Source organism: Myxocyprinus asiaticus, chromosome 14 (assembly GCF_019703515.2).
Source record: "Myxocyprinus asiaticus isolate MX2 ecotype Aquarium Trade chromosome 14, UBuf_Myxa_2, whole genome shotgun sequence".
NCBI classification, from domain to species: Eukaryota; Metazoa; Chordata; class Actinopteri; order Cypriniformes; family Catostomidae; genus Myxocyprinus; species Myxocyprinus asiaticus.
The window spans coordinates 7,261,980-7,278,737 of NC_059357.1; the positions used below are offsets into that span (position 1 = coordinate 7,261,980).

The following is a 16,758-nucleotide window of genomic DNA, read 5'->3' on the forward strand; positions in this document are numbered from 1 at the left end:
AAAGGGGTTTTGTTCAGGCGCTGTTTGGGAAACCGCGTCAAACACCCGCCAGTTTGAAACCTGGAGAAGCGGCGAATGTGTTGGGTGAGTTTGTTTACACTCATTTAAACCAGAATATAGTACATTTTAATCAATATTTGTTTTTCGGAATGTGTTAAATGTTAGTTTACAAATAAAAATGTGCATTTGTTAATAGTATTTTCCGTTATTGCTCGGTAAGTTTTAGGCAGGCCTGTTGTGAGCTGTTGTTAAAAAACAATCACTCTAATTAATATTAAATATGAATAATACACGTTTTTCATTTGACTGTACTTAATAAATGAAAGTTAATAAAGTTCTGTTTTATTTTTCAGCATTTTTTTTAAAGATGCGTAGTTAATTTTGATTTGCAATACAAATGAGCCAAAATAGAGTATTGTGGATTTTTAGAGTAGTGCAGTGAATTTTAGATACTACTGTGTATTTGGGACATTTCGAAAGTGTCCTCTTTGAAGAAAGGGGTAAAAAAATAAATAATAATGTTATTGTATTATTGATAAAATACGTACAGTACAACTATCATACTATTATCAAAAGATCTACAGTTGGTTGCAAGAATCTGTTAATTTATTAAACACTTAATGTAGGTTTTGCATTTGTAAATAATGAAATCTCAATGGGTCATAATACCCAGATATAGCGAAAAAAAATTGTTACCTCAATTTGAAGCCACTTCAAATTGAGCCACTTGAAGTTACTTTCAAGCCACATTAGCCAATATAGCTCTTAAAGCTTTAACTTCTTGTGTGCTTGTTTTCTCTGCAGAAATAACTTCATCGCAGATATGTCACAGAACGATGCGTTAAATGATGATGACCTTGAGAAATCCGGGGAATCACTCATTGATTTCATCAAGAGCAGTAAGGCAGAGAGTGCACTTCAAGGAGCGAGAGAGAAGCTGCAGGAGTTCTTTGTCCATCACATCAAGACCAAGAAGACCACAACCGAGATCTTAAATAGTATTATTTTAATCTAATCTAAAGAATGTTCTGATTGTTTCAACAATAACCTTTGAAGATTTTAGAACAGAGTGCTTCACTTAATGTTATTTGTTTTTAATATACAGTGGCAAGAAAAAGTATGTGAACCCTTTGGAATTACCAGCCGTTATGTATAAATTTGTCTTAAACTTTTTATCTTCATCTAAGTTACAATAATGAACAAACACAATCTGTTTTAACTAATATCACACAAATTATTGTATTGTACATATTGAATACATCATTTTAACATTCACAGTGTAGGTTGGGAAAAGAATGTGAACACCTGGCTAATGATGTCAACAAAAGCTAATTACCTGGCATCCAGTTAAAACCTTGCATCCAATTAATGAAACAAGATTGGAGGTGTGGGTTAGAGCTACTTTGACTTATAAAAAGCACTACAACATTTTGAGTTTGCTTTTCAAAAGAAGCATCTGCTGATGTGGACCATGCCTCGCAAAAAAGAGATCTCACCCTTTGCTATGTTGAAAGCACCACAACTACACATAATATGTTTTACATTGTGAATTTATTTTATTTAAATTTATTTTTTTTAATGTACAGTAATTTCAAATCAGATGATTGCAACACGCCTCAAAAAAGTTGAGACAGGGGCAATTTAAGACTAATAACAATTTGACGAGTAGATATAACAAGGCGATGTGAAACAGGAGATGTTAAACGGGTGAGGCAATTTTGTCATAGTAGTTTATACTGTATAATGAGCCTCCAAAGACAGCCTAGTCCTTCAAGAGCAAGGATCGTTCAAGACTTGTCAATTTTCCCAACAGATGCTTCAGCCAATAGTCCAGCACTTTGAGAACAATGTTCCCCAAAGACAAATTGGAAAGATTTTGGGCTTTTCACCTTCTACAGTGCACAATATATTTAAAAGATTAAAGGAATCTGGTCAGATCTCGGTGCGTAAAGGGCAAGATGAAAACCATTTCTGAATGTGTGTGATCTCTGATCCCTCAGACATCACTGTCTTAAAAAACATCATTCATCTGTGTTGGATGTCATGAGCATGGGCTTGGAATTACTTTAGTAACCTTTTTTAGTAAACACCATTCACCGCTGCATCCACAGATGCAAGTTAAGACTTTACTATGCAAAGCAGAAGCCCTACATCAACACTGTCCAGAAGTGCTGCCGACTTCTCTGGGCTCGGTCTCATCTTAGATGGAAAGTAGAACAGTGGAACTGTGTTTTTTGGTCCGACGAGTCCACATTTAAAAAGGTTTTTGAAAAACACAGCTTTCGTGTTATCCAGGCTAAAGAGGAAAAGGACAGTCCAAGCTGTTATCAGCATCAGGTCCAAAAGCCAGTGTCTGTATGGGCCGGGAGTGTGTCGGTGCCAATGGCATGGGTAACTCGCACATTTGTGAGAACAACTTGAATGCAGATAGATATGTACAAATTTTGGAGCAACATATACTGCCATACAGCATGTCTTCTCCAGGGACATCCCTGCATTTTCCAGCAGGACAACTTCAAACCACATAATGCCTGGATTACAAGTGCATGGCCGAATAAGCAGAGAGTGCAGGTGTTAGATTGGCCTGCCTGCAGTCCTGACCTGTCTGAGAATGTGTGGTGCATTATGAAGCGCATTAGATGGCAATGAAGACCCCGTACAATTGTGCAGTTGAAGACCTGCATAATGGATGAATGGGGGAAAATTCCACTTTTTAAACTTAAACTTGTGTCTTCAGTGCTTAATAAGTGTTCTTAGAAGAAACGGTGATGTTACACAGTGATAAACACTCGACTGTCCCAACTTTTTTGGAGTGTGTTGCAATCATCTGATTTGAAATTACTGTACATTAAAAAACAACAACAATGAAATTCACAAGGTAAAACATCGTATAATGTTTAGCTGTAGTGCTTTCAATATAGCAAAGGGTGAATATAATTTACAAATCACTCCTTTTTGTTTTTATTAGCATTTTTCATACTGTCCCAACTTTTTTGGAACAAGGGTTCACTTTTTTCACAGCACTGTGAATGTTAAATGGGATGTGTTAAAAAGACATGAAAGATTATAATTATTTGTGTGTTGTTAGCTTGAGCACATTGTAATTTGTCTTTACTTGTGAGTTGATGAAGATGAGATCATGTTTTATGACCATTTAATTCCAAAGGGTTCACATATTTTTTCTTGCCACTGTAGATAATCAAATCAAATCACTTTTATTGTCACACAACCATATACACAAGTGCAATAGTGTGTGAAATTCTTGGGTGCAGTTCCGAGCAACATAGCAGTCATGACAGTGATGAGACACATACCAATTTACAATTAAAATCAGATTAACACAACACAATTTAAAATCTAATATACATATAATTGCACATAACACAATATACAAATAATAACATAAAATGTACAGTATACAATACACACAATATAGAATACACATTATACAATAAAAAAGTATATATAGTATATATAAAATGTACAGTAGGTTGTATTGTACTGTATTGACATTCAGGCTGTCGGTTGATAGTAAGTTGCCAGTGTGTTGTTAAGAGAGAATATAATTTATGACAGTCTGGTGTGAGATATAAGAGTAATAAAGTGCAGTGCTGATGTATTTTGTTCGTGAGAGATCAAGAGTTCAAAAGTCTGATTGCTTGAGGGAAGAAGCTGTTATGTAGTCGGCTGGTGCGGGTCCTGATGCTGCGATACCGCCTGCCTGATGGTAGCAGTGAGAGCAGCCCATGGCTCAGGTGGCTGAAGTCTCTGATGATCCTCCGAGCTTTTTTCACACACTGCCTGGTATTTATGTCCTGGAGGGAGGGAAGCTCACCTTCGATGATGTGTCTGGCAGTTCGCACCACCCTTTGCAGGGCTTTGTGTTGGTGGGCGGTGCTATTGCCGTATCAGGCGGAGATGCAGCCAGTCAGGATGCTCTCTACAGTGCAGGTGTAGAACCGTGTGAGGATGTGGCGGTTCATTCCAAACTTTCTCAGCCGTCTCAGGAAGAAGAGGCACTGATGAGCCTTCTTCACGACGGCCTCAGTGTGGATGGACCATGTGAGTTCCTCAGTGATGTGGACACCCAGGAACTTGAAGCTGCTGACTCGCTCCATTGATGGTGATGGGGCTGTGTTCTCTATGTCTTCTCCTGAAGTCCACCACAAGCTCCTTTGTCTTACTAACGTTGAGGGAGAGGTTGTGCTTCTGACACCAGTGTGTCAGAGTGTGCACCTCCTCTCTGTGGGCTGTTTCATCATTGTCAGTGATCAGACCTACCACCGTCGTATCATCAGCAAACTTAATGATGGCATTGGAGCTGTGTGTTGCCACACAGTCATGTGTGTACAGGGAATACAGGAGTGGGCTGAGAACACAGCCCTGCGGGGCTCCATTACTGAGGGTCAGCGACGAGGAGATGTTGCTGCCCATTCTAACCACCTGGTGTCTGCTTGACAGGAAGTCCAGGATCCAGCTGCACAGTGAGCTGTTTAAGCCAAGAGCCCGGAGTTTCTCATCAAGCTTGGAGGGCACTATGTTGTTGAGTGCTGAGCTGTAGTCTACAAACAGCATTCTCACATAAGTGTTCCTTTTTTCCAGGTGGGAGAAAGCAGTGTGTATTGTAGATGCAATGGCATCATCAGAAGAGCAGTTGTTGCGGTAAGCAAACTGCAATGGGTCCAGTGATGGAGGCAGCACAGTAATCTCTGATTAGTCTCTCAAAGCATTTGCTGATGATGGGGGTCAGAGCAACAGGACGCCAGTCATTTAAGCAAGTGATTTTGGATTGCTTTGGAACAGGCACAATGGTGGATGTTTTAAAGCATGTGGGGACTACAGACGAAGAGAGGGAAAGGTTAAAAATGTCCGTAAAAATACCAGCCAGTTGGTTCGCGCAAGCTCTGATGACGCAGCCCAGAATGCCGTCTGGACCCGCGGCTTTGCGGATGTTCACCTTTCAGAAGGATCGGGTTACATCCGCTACAGAGACGGAGAGTTAACTAACCTCTGTAGCTTCGGCCGCAAGAGCTCCCTCCATGAGGGCAGTGTTATTTCCCTCAAAACGAGCATAAAAAGTATTTAGCTCATCCGGGAGAGAGGCAACGGTGTTCACGGCGGAGTTTTTATTCCCTTTAAAGTCCGTGATGGTGTTAATTCCCTGCCACATGCTTCTAGAGTTGGTGGTGTTGAACTGTCCTTCAATCTTGTTCCTGTACTGACCTTTTGCTGTTCTGACATTTTCCTGCTTGCTTATAATCCCATTCAGTTCCTTGAGTGCCCGGTCTGTGTCGGCTTGTGGCGGGATGTACACAGCAGTGATAATGACCGCTGTGAATTCCCTCAGTAGCCAGAACGGTCGACACAGAAGCATGAGAAATTCCAGATCGGGAGAGCAGAAAGACTTGATAGAATGTACGTTCCTCTGATCACACCAGGATTTGTTGCTCATAAAACATACACCACCACCTCTGCTTTTACCTGAGAGGTCTTTCGCTCTGTTCGCTCGGTGCACGGAGAACCCCGCGGGTTCAATGGCTGAGTCTGGAATCTCCGCAGACATCCAAGTTTCTGTAAGGCAGATACTGCAGCAGTCCCTCGTCTCTCGTTGGAAAGAGATCTGCGCTTTCAGCTCGCAGAGCTTGTTGTCCAGAGACTGAACATTTGCCAGTAGAATACTGGGTAGTGGGAGTCGATTTGCGTGACGTCTTACTCTGATGAGAACGCCGGCTCTGTTTCCCCTTTTCCTTTTGCGTTTCCGCGGCCGGGCAGCCCAGACAAAGGGCTCTGCTGGCATGTTTGTAAACAGCGGGTCGGCATTGAGGAATTTGAAGTCCGGTTTATGGTGTGTAAGTGTTCGTCTGTCATAGACAATAAGGCAGACAACATCCAAGACAAAAAACATAAGAATTGTAAACAAAACAAACAACACTACAATGTTGTGTCGGAGCTCGCAACGCAGCAGCCATACTCGGCGCCATCTTGAGTCCAAATTTCATTGATACTGGAGGAAATTTTGTAAATATATGATATGGTAACTGTAAGTTAGATAGTCATGTTATGGTTAGATTTGCTCTAAAAAAAAAATGGTCATACTCTCTTTGGAGATTTAGAGGAATGTTCCCGGTTCAGTATAAATTAGACAAGATCTTTCAACAGCATTATATTGTGGTTGCAGTAAGGCACTTACAGTGGAAGTACATTGGGCCAGACAATAAACAAGCCACAAGACTAAAACATTATGCATGCTGGCATGACATTAGTGTAAAAGACCTTTCTAAATTTGTGTAAAGTTAAATAAAAGGACAATTAAGAACTTAAATAATAAATGGATTTTTACAGGAAAATTAATACAAGTGCTTTAACAATAAAATGAGCTTTACATTTCTGCTTTTAAACCCTCCGGTAAGCTGTCACAGGTTACTTCCATTTTAAGTGCATTAATGCAACCGTGATTTTTGCCTCTCTTTATTTTTGTATTTTTTTTTAAAATAAGGAAAAGGTCAAAATGATTTTCTGTGGTAATTGGCATTATGACACAGATGCTGTCGATAGTGCTTAAAGGAATGTTCCATGTTCAATTCAAGTTAAGCTCAATCGACAGCATTTGTGGCATAATGCCACAAAAATAATTTTGACTTGCCGTTACAGTACAGCACTTACAATGAAATGAAATACAGTCCGAATAATGTTAAAATACACACTGTTTTTGAAGTATAGTCACAAGATTTTAACATTACATATGTTAAACATGATTTGAGTGTGTTAAATCAGGGAATTGCCAGCGTTACAGTGTTTGGCAGAGTACGGGGTTTACGTTACGTCGTCATGACAACGAAGTTGTTATATTGGCTATAACTTTACACAGAAAAGGTTAGTAAGCGATTTTGTTTCTCACTAAAATCATGTTAACATGTATAATGTTTACGTCTTGTGGCTATACTTTTGAAATGTGTAACCCAAAAAAATATTGTCCTCTCTTTATAGGTCTTGTGCATGCAAAGGAGGTGGTCAGCCAGAAACTGCTACATTTAGAGGGGCAGAAGACCCAGATGATGCAGGAGATCGAGAGAATGGAACAGGAAGTTCAGAGAAGCCTGTCCAAAAGTCACACCCTGAACTCAGAGCAGGAGTATTCTTCAACCAGAAACCCCAACCAGAATTTTCTTTCAACAGAACTACAAAAAAACCATTAAAATATGTTTATTTACATTACGCTAGAGGTCAGGTGACCAAGACACTCTGTTAATATTGGTGTGATGCACACATAATTGCTTTTTTCTGAATTTAAGTTAAGCTCATTTGAAAGCATTTGCAGAATAATATTGATTACCACAAAAAATAATTTGACTCTCCCCGCTTTTATTAAAAAAAGAAAACGCAGTTACAGTAAGGCATTTAAAATGACATTCAAATTATGTTAACATGTATAATGTGTACATCTTGTGGCTATACTTTTGAAACAATGAGTATTTGAATGTTTATGGACTGGCTCCATTCACTTCATTGTAAGTGCCTCACTGTAACTGTGATAGAAGAGGATGAATTTTTTTTTTTTTGTGGTAATCAACATTAAGCCAAAAGTGCTGTTGATTGAGTTTAACTTGTATTAAATCCAGAACATTCCTTTAATCCCTAGATTCTCAAGACAAGCTCTGTTTTGTCTGTCTTTTACCGAAACACGTCCTGTGATTGTTGCCCTATTACAACAGTTGTGTTTTTTAAATTCTTTTTGAACATGTACCTTGTTGCTCTTATTTAGTTGTTCTCTGTGGCATGTGCCTTGACTCATGCACCAGATTCTTACAGCGAGAGTTGGAAAGACTTCGAGATGCTGAGCAAGAAATTCAAACCCTGCAACAGGAAGTGGATGAGGACACAACTGAGGTCATTCCTTCAGTCATGTAAGTGCTAAACTTGGCTTAACAGTTTAAAGGAATGTTTTACCCAGAATTGAAAGTTCTGTCATCATTTACTCCCTATTCGGTCTTGGTGTGAATAGGCCTTAAATAGGGATGCACCTATATGGAGATTTTGGCAGATACCGATAATTAATTATATTTGGAAGCCAGTAGCTGATATATTTGCCGATAAATCTAAATCTGGATATAAATCTACATTCTGTGTGCCTGATTACAAAAACAAAAGGTTCAGCTTATAAAGCCACATCCAGAGCTCTTCAAATTAAATCAGACATGTAAAGTGGATTATTGCTTTTATTTAAGAACAACTTAAAATGCGGAAAACAAGGAATCTGCAAGGAAACATCTAAATCTTTTTCTTCCCATAATCATTTACCAAATGCAGCCTACTCTGAACCAGTTGAAAAGGAATGCACATTCGTATGACCAACTTTCTTTTATTTAAAAAAGTCTATTGATAAATACAGTCCATTGCACTTAATTCAAACCTGTCAAAAGACCGCAATAAGGAATGCAAATAAGTCTCAAACTCACTGTAAACATAACAGTAATCTTTAATAAGCAAAAAGAATGAAGAAACAAAATGCATGTGTGGCATGGATAGGTAAAATGCAGCGTTTTCTCAGATCCAGTCTGATATTCGTAGATAAAGTCTGCTGCACCAGTCAAAACCCACATGGTGAGTAGTGTGTGCCTGAAAAAGCCACAATTTATCGGCTTTAATATATCGGCCAGATTTTCTTATTGGACCTATAACCGAAAACTAAAAAATTCACATTTATCGGCAGATACCGATATGTCCACTGATATATCGTGCATCCCTAGCCTTAAAGCTTAAAGAATCAGCTCAAATTGTCATAAAAGTAAACCATGTGACTCGTTGATCACATTCCAAGTCTTCTGAAGGCATACGATCACTTTTTATGATGATCAGACTGAAATTTAAGTCGCTATTCACTCCTAAATCAAATCAAATATTGCGACACGTCAATAACATCAAACTTCAACACACAAGAACCAATGAGGTTTGATGTTATTGATGTGTTGCCGTAGTTAAGTTGTGATATGATTTGAGAGTGAATACAGCAACTTACATTTCAGTCTGTTCATCAGGCAAAGTGATCATATGCCTTCAGAAGACTTGGAATGTGACGAGTCGCATGTTGTGTCTGACTGCTTTGAAATCAGCTGTAAATTCTGGTTTTCTGATTTAGATATGTTGCTCAGCTCTACTTCAAAGTTACCAAGATAAAGCTGGAGGTCGACACTGAGCCACACATACTGAGGGGAGGTAATCCTGTCACATTTATATACTCATGATTAACTGAATAACTTTATATTCTAGACAGTATGAAATCCCTTTTTGTCTCTTGACAGTTTCCTATGGTGCTGATGTGGTTACCCCTATCAACATAGACACATCCGTCCGTTCCTCCTGTGATGTCAGTGATGAGCTATGGAGCCTGGTTAATACCGAGTGGTAGACCCTGTACACACATAATCACTTTTAGTCCCGAAATGTTAGCCAAAAACATCTGTCTGTTGTTTATATATATATATATATGTGTGTGTGTGTGTGTGTGTGTGTGTGTGTGTGTGTGTGTGTGTGTGTGTGTGTGTGTGTACAGATGTGTTTTGTATGTTTGTTAATAAATTGGACTCACATGCTACTTTTGAGTCACACCACAAGATGTCACTATACATTTAAAAGTATCTCTCCCATGCTGAAAATTCCCTTTTTACATTCCTGGAATAGCATTTTGTGAGTATTTTGATATTAGGCTCCCCTGCAATTTCCACAGAGGAATAAATCTGATCCTCTGAAACAGTGAAACAATTAGTTGCAAACGGTTTTATACAGTATAAGTAAAAACATAGTATATTCAAATGAAATATATTAATGTTAATACTATTAATCCTGTTTTGCTCTTGGTGTGAATAGATTTGCTCATTGGCAATTCATTTCACTTTTTCGTTTCATTCCTAGTGTGTTTAAGCCTAAAAGTACTTTTCATTTTTGCTGGCTAGCAGCATGGAAGTCATATTAAAGCAATATTCCAGGTTGAAAACAAGTTAAGGTCAATCGACAGCATTTGTGGCATAATGTTACCACAAACATTAATTTTGAATTATTAATGAATTAATGAAATTAATTAATGAATCTTTCTTTTTTTAAAGTGAGGTACTTGCAATGGAAGTTAATGGGAGCCAGTTATTAAACGTTAAAATACTCACTGGTTCTCACTGTTTTGTGTGTTAACATGATTTTAGTGTGATAAAACCGCTTGCTAATCTTTTCTGTGTAAAGATATATCCAATTTTACAACATCTTCGCCATGACGATGAAATGCCGTGAACCCTAAAACAACGATTTAAACAACTTTACAGTTCAAATAATACACAAGTTTTAAGAGCAGAATTAATGGAGGTGCTTTTATAAAATTATAAGCTTCACATTTCTGCCTTTAAATCCTCCAGAAATTGGCCCCATTTACTTCCATTGTAAGTGCCTCACTGTAGCCTTGATTTTTGCTTTTTTTTAAAGAAAAGGAGGGATGAGTCAAAAATATGTTTTTGTGGTAATCAACATTAAGCCACAAATGCTGTCGACTGAGCTTAACTTGTATCGAACATGGAATGATTTATTGGCTTGATTTGAGTCAGTGCCTCAAGTCTAAAATCTGATTCACCACTGGACACCTAAAAAGTGGAAACTGTCCTGAAATATATGATACTGTGAATTTTTATAAAATGTAGTGAAGTGAGAAGCGCTGGTCATGATCCTGGTAGATACATTAAATACATTTATTTTATAATATTAATGTTCATTTTATATAACATATGACAACAATGAATATGGATATTCAGCTTAGTTATCCCATCATTATTGCGTGACCAATTTAACCTTTGCTTGTCTAACTTCATAAATGAGTCACACAATAACCTAGTTTCTGAGATGCAGAGACTAGCTGTTTCAATTTTGATAAACATCCGGACTGGCACGAGCGAATGACCTTTTTCTGCAGGTTTTTTTTTTTTTTTTTTTTGCAAAGACAGAGCAGTGAGAAAATGCTATGTGTGGCTCATGCCCTGTGAAATGTCAAAACCGCATTGAATATAGTTTAGTTTATGCCTGGTTAACATGTGGTGTGATTGTAGCAACTGGAAATCAGCTCAACTCACTTCTCGAGCTTTTCTTTACAGTTTGATTTGTGCATTTGTGGTTTTAAAGCTCACCACAATTTTTCAGAAGTATTTGCTCATAACGTAGTAGATAAAGTTTCCACTGCATTTGTTGAAAACTTTTCATATTTGATGAGAAATGTAAAGTGTGCCAAAGCTAAAATATAATGTATAGAAGTCATTTGTTCTAGCACAAACAAATCAACACCACTTTTGCTGCAGTTAAACAAAAAAAAAAAGAATTCTCACAAACTGCAAAACATTCAAGAAAAACAACTTTAATTAATGCACATATAAAAATGTTTATAAGGCTCATAAGGATAAAATACATTTAAACAAATGCTAATGCATTCGGTTTTCAGAACAAAGACAGACATAGTTTTTACAGAAATAAAATATTGCCAGAAGATCAGTGCTGTTTTTTTTTTTCACTGCAAACTGCAACACATGAATAAAGTCATTCCATACGATTACATACAAATCTTTGTTACAATATTTATAAAATATACAATATTTATATAGCTTGTGTCACTTAATTTCAGTTGAAAATATATTTACTGTAGGGAAATAAAGACAAGAATAACTAAACTTTCTTGAATGAACATTTTGGGTTATGGGAAGCTTGTATTTACAACATTAAAATACTATTTCCCAAATGCATACAATAATATTGTTGCATCTCACAAGTCAATGTAAAAAATAGTCACTTTGTAGTTTTTAGTTGCGTGCCTCTTAAAATCATTTTGTGACGTGTTTATGTAGAAGCATCAACCTGGCATTTTCTATGCGTCTTTTCACCACAAAGTATCTTAACTTGTACGTTTCAGCCAGCATGTGGTGGTGAAAATTACTTGGTATATTCCGATTATTTCTGGATGTGTACATCTGAGTCTTATATAACAGCAAACATCACAAGAGTTCTCTTTAAAGCATTTTAACAACATGCCTGAGCAACCATTATGAACAATTGTCTCTTATGAGTTAAGTTTTTAATGCTATTTTTGAAAAAGGAATATAGCCCCCGTCTTGCCAGACTGACCTTAAGACAATCCATTTTAAACACTGGTATTTCTATCACAGTAAATAGAATTCCATTTGTCTAGACTGCCACATCATGTGACAGGGTCATGGTTTGCTTTAATGCAAGTTCAGGATCACAAAATTGTGATCTCTGTGACTAGAATATATTCTTCTGTTTGAATTTTTTAGCACGTCAAACATGTCCCCTTTGCAGTTTAATACATATTCAAAGGGCAGGCTGAACCAGGAGAATCCGAACCTTGATTATTATATTATCTTGTTCAGCTCTTGAACATCTTTGGGTAGATTGCTTTAATAGTGGATGGTGAAAAGTTACCAGAGGAGACGGTTGTCTCCAAGCCCTCCAGCCTGTGTGACGGCAACTCATTCTTACTTGTGCTACAGTCCAGGAAATTTATTCCAAACTTCTTCATCTGTCCATCTTTTGTCAGCAGACAATAGCTGCAGACCAGTCTCAGTATTGCTCTTCGAATATCTTTACTAGTTAGGGTATAAATGATGGGGTTTAGAAGTGAATTGATCATGGCGATGCCCAGGAAGTAATCTGCCTTGAACAGCACCTCACACCTTTCAGCAGGACAGCAGAAGTCCAGCAGAAGAAGCACAAAGAGAGGCAGCCAGCAGGCAATGAAGACTCCAAGAACAATGGTGACCGTCTTCAGCAGAGCCAGATACTTTTGGGACTTCTTTGCCAGACCTTTGCGCTGTGGAGCACAGCCTAACCGTTGCGTATTGGACTTCACTATGTGGAAGATACGTACGTAGAGCACCACGATGGCTAGAAGGACCAGAGTGAACACAGTAATGCAGAAGAGAATGAAGCTCTTGGCGTAAAGAGGCAGGACAGTGGAACACGTGTCCAGGTTTCCCATGCAGTTCCAACCCATGATGGGGAGCACGCCCAGTAAAACCGACAGAACCCAACTTGCGGCAATCAAACCGAACATTCGCCCACGCTTGGCCCCTTGGTATGGCTTCATCCGGACCATCGTGACATGGCGCTCAATGGCAATGGCAAGAAGGCTGATGACGGATGCAGAAAGAGTGATAAACACGCCACCTTCCCTGAGAAACCACAGTACTGGAGTCATTTTGAGAGTATTTGCCCCTGATGTCACTATGTTTACCATGTAGGTGAAGCCTGCTAACAAGTCTGAAAGAGTCAAGTTGCCCAGCAAGTAGTACATGGGCATGTGAAATTTTTTGTTTTTCCAAATTGCCACCAGAACGATGGCATTTTCCACCACAATGAGAAGACAGATTATGAGAAACACAATGGCCTCAGGTTTCAGTCCATCCCGGTACTTGTTCTCTTTCAGTTTTCCAGTGAAGTTGTAATGGGCCATGATGACTGCATTGCTCTGATACTCCCGGAACATTCTGAGCAGGTAGCCTGGAGAGGGGGTCATCAGAGGCAGTGTTGGAGCAACAGCAGCACTGTCAGCATATGAAAATTCCATTGTTTTTCCAAGTTTTTTCTGTCTTTAAAAAAGTAAAATTTTCTAAATGATCTCTGTTAAACATGTAGTCCCATTTTTGCCATATTCCACCAATGTAGATAGAACCACTCTCAAGACTTGAGGTGTTGCTGGCTTATTTGTGTGAAAAAATTCCTCCTTGATGCTCAGATCACAGTTTTGCTATATTCTCAAAGACTACAAGAGGGACCTGAAATGAAGAGCATAAGAGAATAATGTGAAATAGTTGAAATCATTAGGATAAGCTTAATTTTCACAATACATTCCATACCGAAATTTGATATTTTGACACATGTATTAAATAAATGTTCATATGTTTTTCACGGACATAAAAATGCCACATTTGCAACGTATATTTCAAAACACTACAAAAATGGCCGTTTTCATATATGTAACTAATATTTTCCCAAATAAGCCCTAGTGGAATTTGTAAACTGAATATGTACATACAGTGCTGTGCAAAAGTCTTAGGCACATAAGATGTTTCACAAAAACATTTGTCTTAAGATGGTTATTTATATCTTCAGCTTTAGTGTGTCAATAGGAAATATAAATGTTAGACTCCCAAACTTTACTTTTGCAAATAGAAAAGTTTAGAATAGAAGAACAGGGAGCCCTGCAACAGATGTGATGCCCCCCCATCACCACTGAACATCGTGTGAGTCTGAGATTACATAAAGAGACAGAAGCAATTGAGACAGCCTAAACAGATGTGGTGAATTCTCCAAGAAGCTTGGAACATTCTATCTGCCAACAACCACGAAAAACTGTCCAGGTGTACCTAGGAGAATTGGTGCTGTTTTAAAGGCAAAGGTGGTCACACCGAATATTGATTTAGCTTTTTTTATGTTTACTGGACTTTGTATGACATTAAGTGATAAATGAAAACTATTTATGTCATTATTTTTGAAGACATCCTCACTATACACTATACAACATTTTTCACAAGTGCCTAAAACTTTTGCACAGTACTGTAAATGCTCAAATATATAAACTATCAATATATAGATGTGTTCATATAAGGCCATATATCAGAATTTTGTATGGGACATAAAATAAAAATAAAAGCAATGAAAATACAACATTTACTGCAATTAACAAAGAATGCTAATTTGACATTTTGAAACGACTTGTACCTACACTAATGTTGGTATTTACTAAGCAGAAAAATCTGCATAGGCTACGTATTCTCTGAGGACGCAATTTTAACTATACTTTCCTAGCTAAACCGTTTTCAGCGTGGAAATAATAGATGTATTTATAGAAGATATATGATTGTTTTTAATTGGGACATATATTGAACAAATTTTGAAAAAGTGAAAAGTATGGAGAAAAACATGTAGGAGTATTTAAATGAGTCAGTAGTAGAAGAATCCCACGTCCGAGACCGCAATAGTTTTTAGCGTAGTCATTGTGTAAAATAATTACAGTATGGTCCAAATGAATATCGGAATATCGAAACGTTTAATAATCTTAAACAGCCTATGTAGCATATAGAACTAATATTTGTGTCAGTTTTAACTCTTAATTTTATTAAAATGCAAATAAATTAATCTCTAAAAATTTACGATATTATCGAACCGAAGGTTTTATCGACAAATTACCGTCTGCGAATGCGTGAAAATTCAATTCATGCCTAAACCACCGCTGTCATGTTTCCCATACTTGATTTAGTTTTGCTTAATTCAATATAACAGACGCGTTTGATTTATACCAAAATCGAACTTCGCTTGAGACCTATGTAAATAAACGTACCTTTTAACCTCGCTGCATTGCATTGGAAATGACAGTCCGGCTGTACTCCTGTATCGCTCCCTCATGTCCTGCATGCAATTCACAAACTGAGCCGCAAGCAGCTGATGTGAGAGTGAACCTTGGAGCAGGACTTCTTGAAGTGGGCTGGTCTTGGCATTCGACTTTTCTCTGCTTGTTGCTGATGCAGCATTTAGGGGTAAATGAATTGCCCCTGGTTACTTGGATTTACGACAATTTCGGGCTAGCATATATGTAGTTGCTGCTTATAGATACCATTACTATGTTATGTTTTGGTTTCATTTATAAATGTCTAGCATTTCTTTCTGCAAGTTAGTTGATTAAATAACCAGTATTTACGTTCACTATACATACACTTTTGTGTTCTGCTCTCAACTGAATGGCTTCCATTCTCCATTCTCTGAAAATATTAAAGTACATGACTCATAATTGTAATACAGAATGTTTTCAACCTTATTTTTTCTCTCTACAGTATTCCCTTGTGTCATTCTAATGTGCCAACAGGCACACACACACTAGTTGTTAGACTAAATAATTAAATAAAGAAAAAAAAAGTCTAGTTTTTAGATAAGTATGTTGAACACAGCTGCTCTTTGAATTACACTACTAGTGGAGTGTATGTGTAAGCCAGTAGCCGGATTCAGCTTTCCTAAACAGGAAACTCTGTCATTGTACCTCAAAGGGAGAGGGATTTCCTTGAGAAACACCTCTGAGGTCATACTGGGCTGTGCCGGACAACCCACGCAGTCCAGAGGAAAACATAACCACTCAGATAACAATATTGTGAAACTATGACTTTACAGATCATGTGACAGATGGGTTATTTTATATATATATTCAGTATATACACTCACTGAGCACTTTATTAGGGACACCTACTTATTCATGCGATTATCTAATCAGCCAATCATGTGGCAGCAGTGCAGTTCATAAAATCATGCAGATATGGGTCAGGAGCTTCAGTTAATGTTCACATCAACCATCAGAATGGGGAAATAATGTGTTCTCAGTGATTTCGACCGTGGCATGATTGTTGGTGCCATACAGGCTGGTTTGAGTATTTCTGTAACTGCTGATCTCCTGGGATTTTCATGCACAACAGACTCTAGAGTTTACTCAGAATGGTGCCAAAAACAAAAAACATCCAGTGAGCGGCAGTTCTGCAGACGGAAATGCCTTGTTGGTGAGAGAGATCAATGGAGAATAGCCAGACTGGTTTGAACTGACCAAAAGGCTACGGTAACTCAGATAACCACTCTGTACAATTGTAGTGAGCAGAATAGCATCTTAGAATGCACAACATGTCAAACCTTGAAGTGGATGGGCTACAACAGCAGAAAATCACGTTGGGCACTTTATTA

At 38.0% G+C, this 16,758-nt stretch overlaps 2 protein-coding genes across 2 annotated transcripts; one reads left to right on the forward strand and one right to left on the reverse strand.

Moving 5' to 3' along the window:
* Window positions 1–12: 12 nt before the first annotated feature.
* LOC127452075 (kinetochore protein Spc24-like) lies at window positions 13–11,534 on the forward strand. The gene is made up of 6 exons (XM_051717250.1): window positions 13–84; window positions 805–998; window positions 6,988–7,132; window positions 7,800–7,904; window positions 9,137–9,213; window positions 9,300–11,534. Exons 2-6 carry the CDS (start codon window positions 824–826, stop codon window positions 9,404–9,406), a joined length of 609 nt encoding a protein of 202 aa, XP_051573210.1. The 5' UTR covers window positions 13–84; window positions 805–823; the 3' UTR covers window positions 9,407–11,534.
* LOC127452068 (sphingosine 1-phosphate receptor 1-like) lies at window positions 11,368–15,636 on the reverse strand. The gene is made up of 2 exons (XM_051717242.1): window positions 15,380–15,636; window positions 11,368–13,814 (listed from the first exon to the last, which is right to left on the reverse strand). The coding sequence occupies exon 2, from the start codon at window positions 13,604–13,606 to the stop codon at window positions 12,407–12,409; it is 1,200 nt and encodes a 399-aa protein (XP_051573202.1). The 5' UTR covers window positions 13,607–13,814; window positions 15,380–15,636; the 3' UTR covers window positions 11,368–12,406.
* Window positions 15,637–16,758: the final 1,122 nt, after the last annotated feature.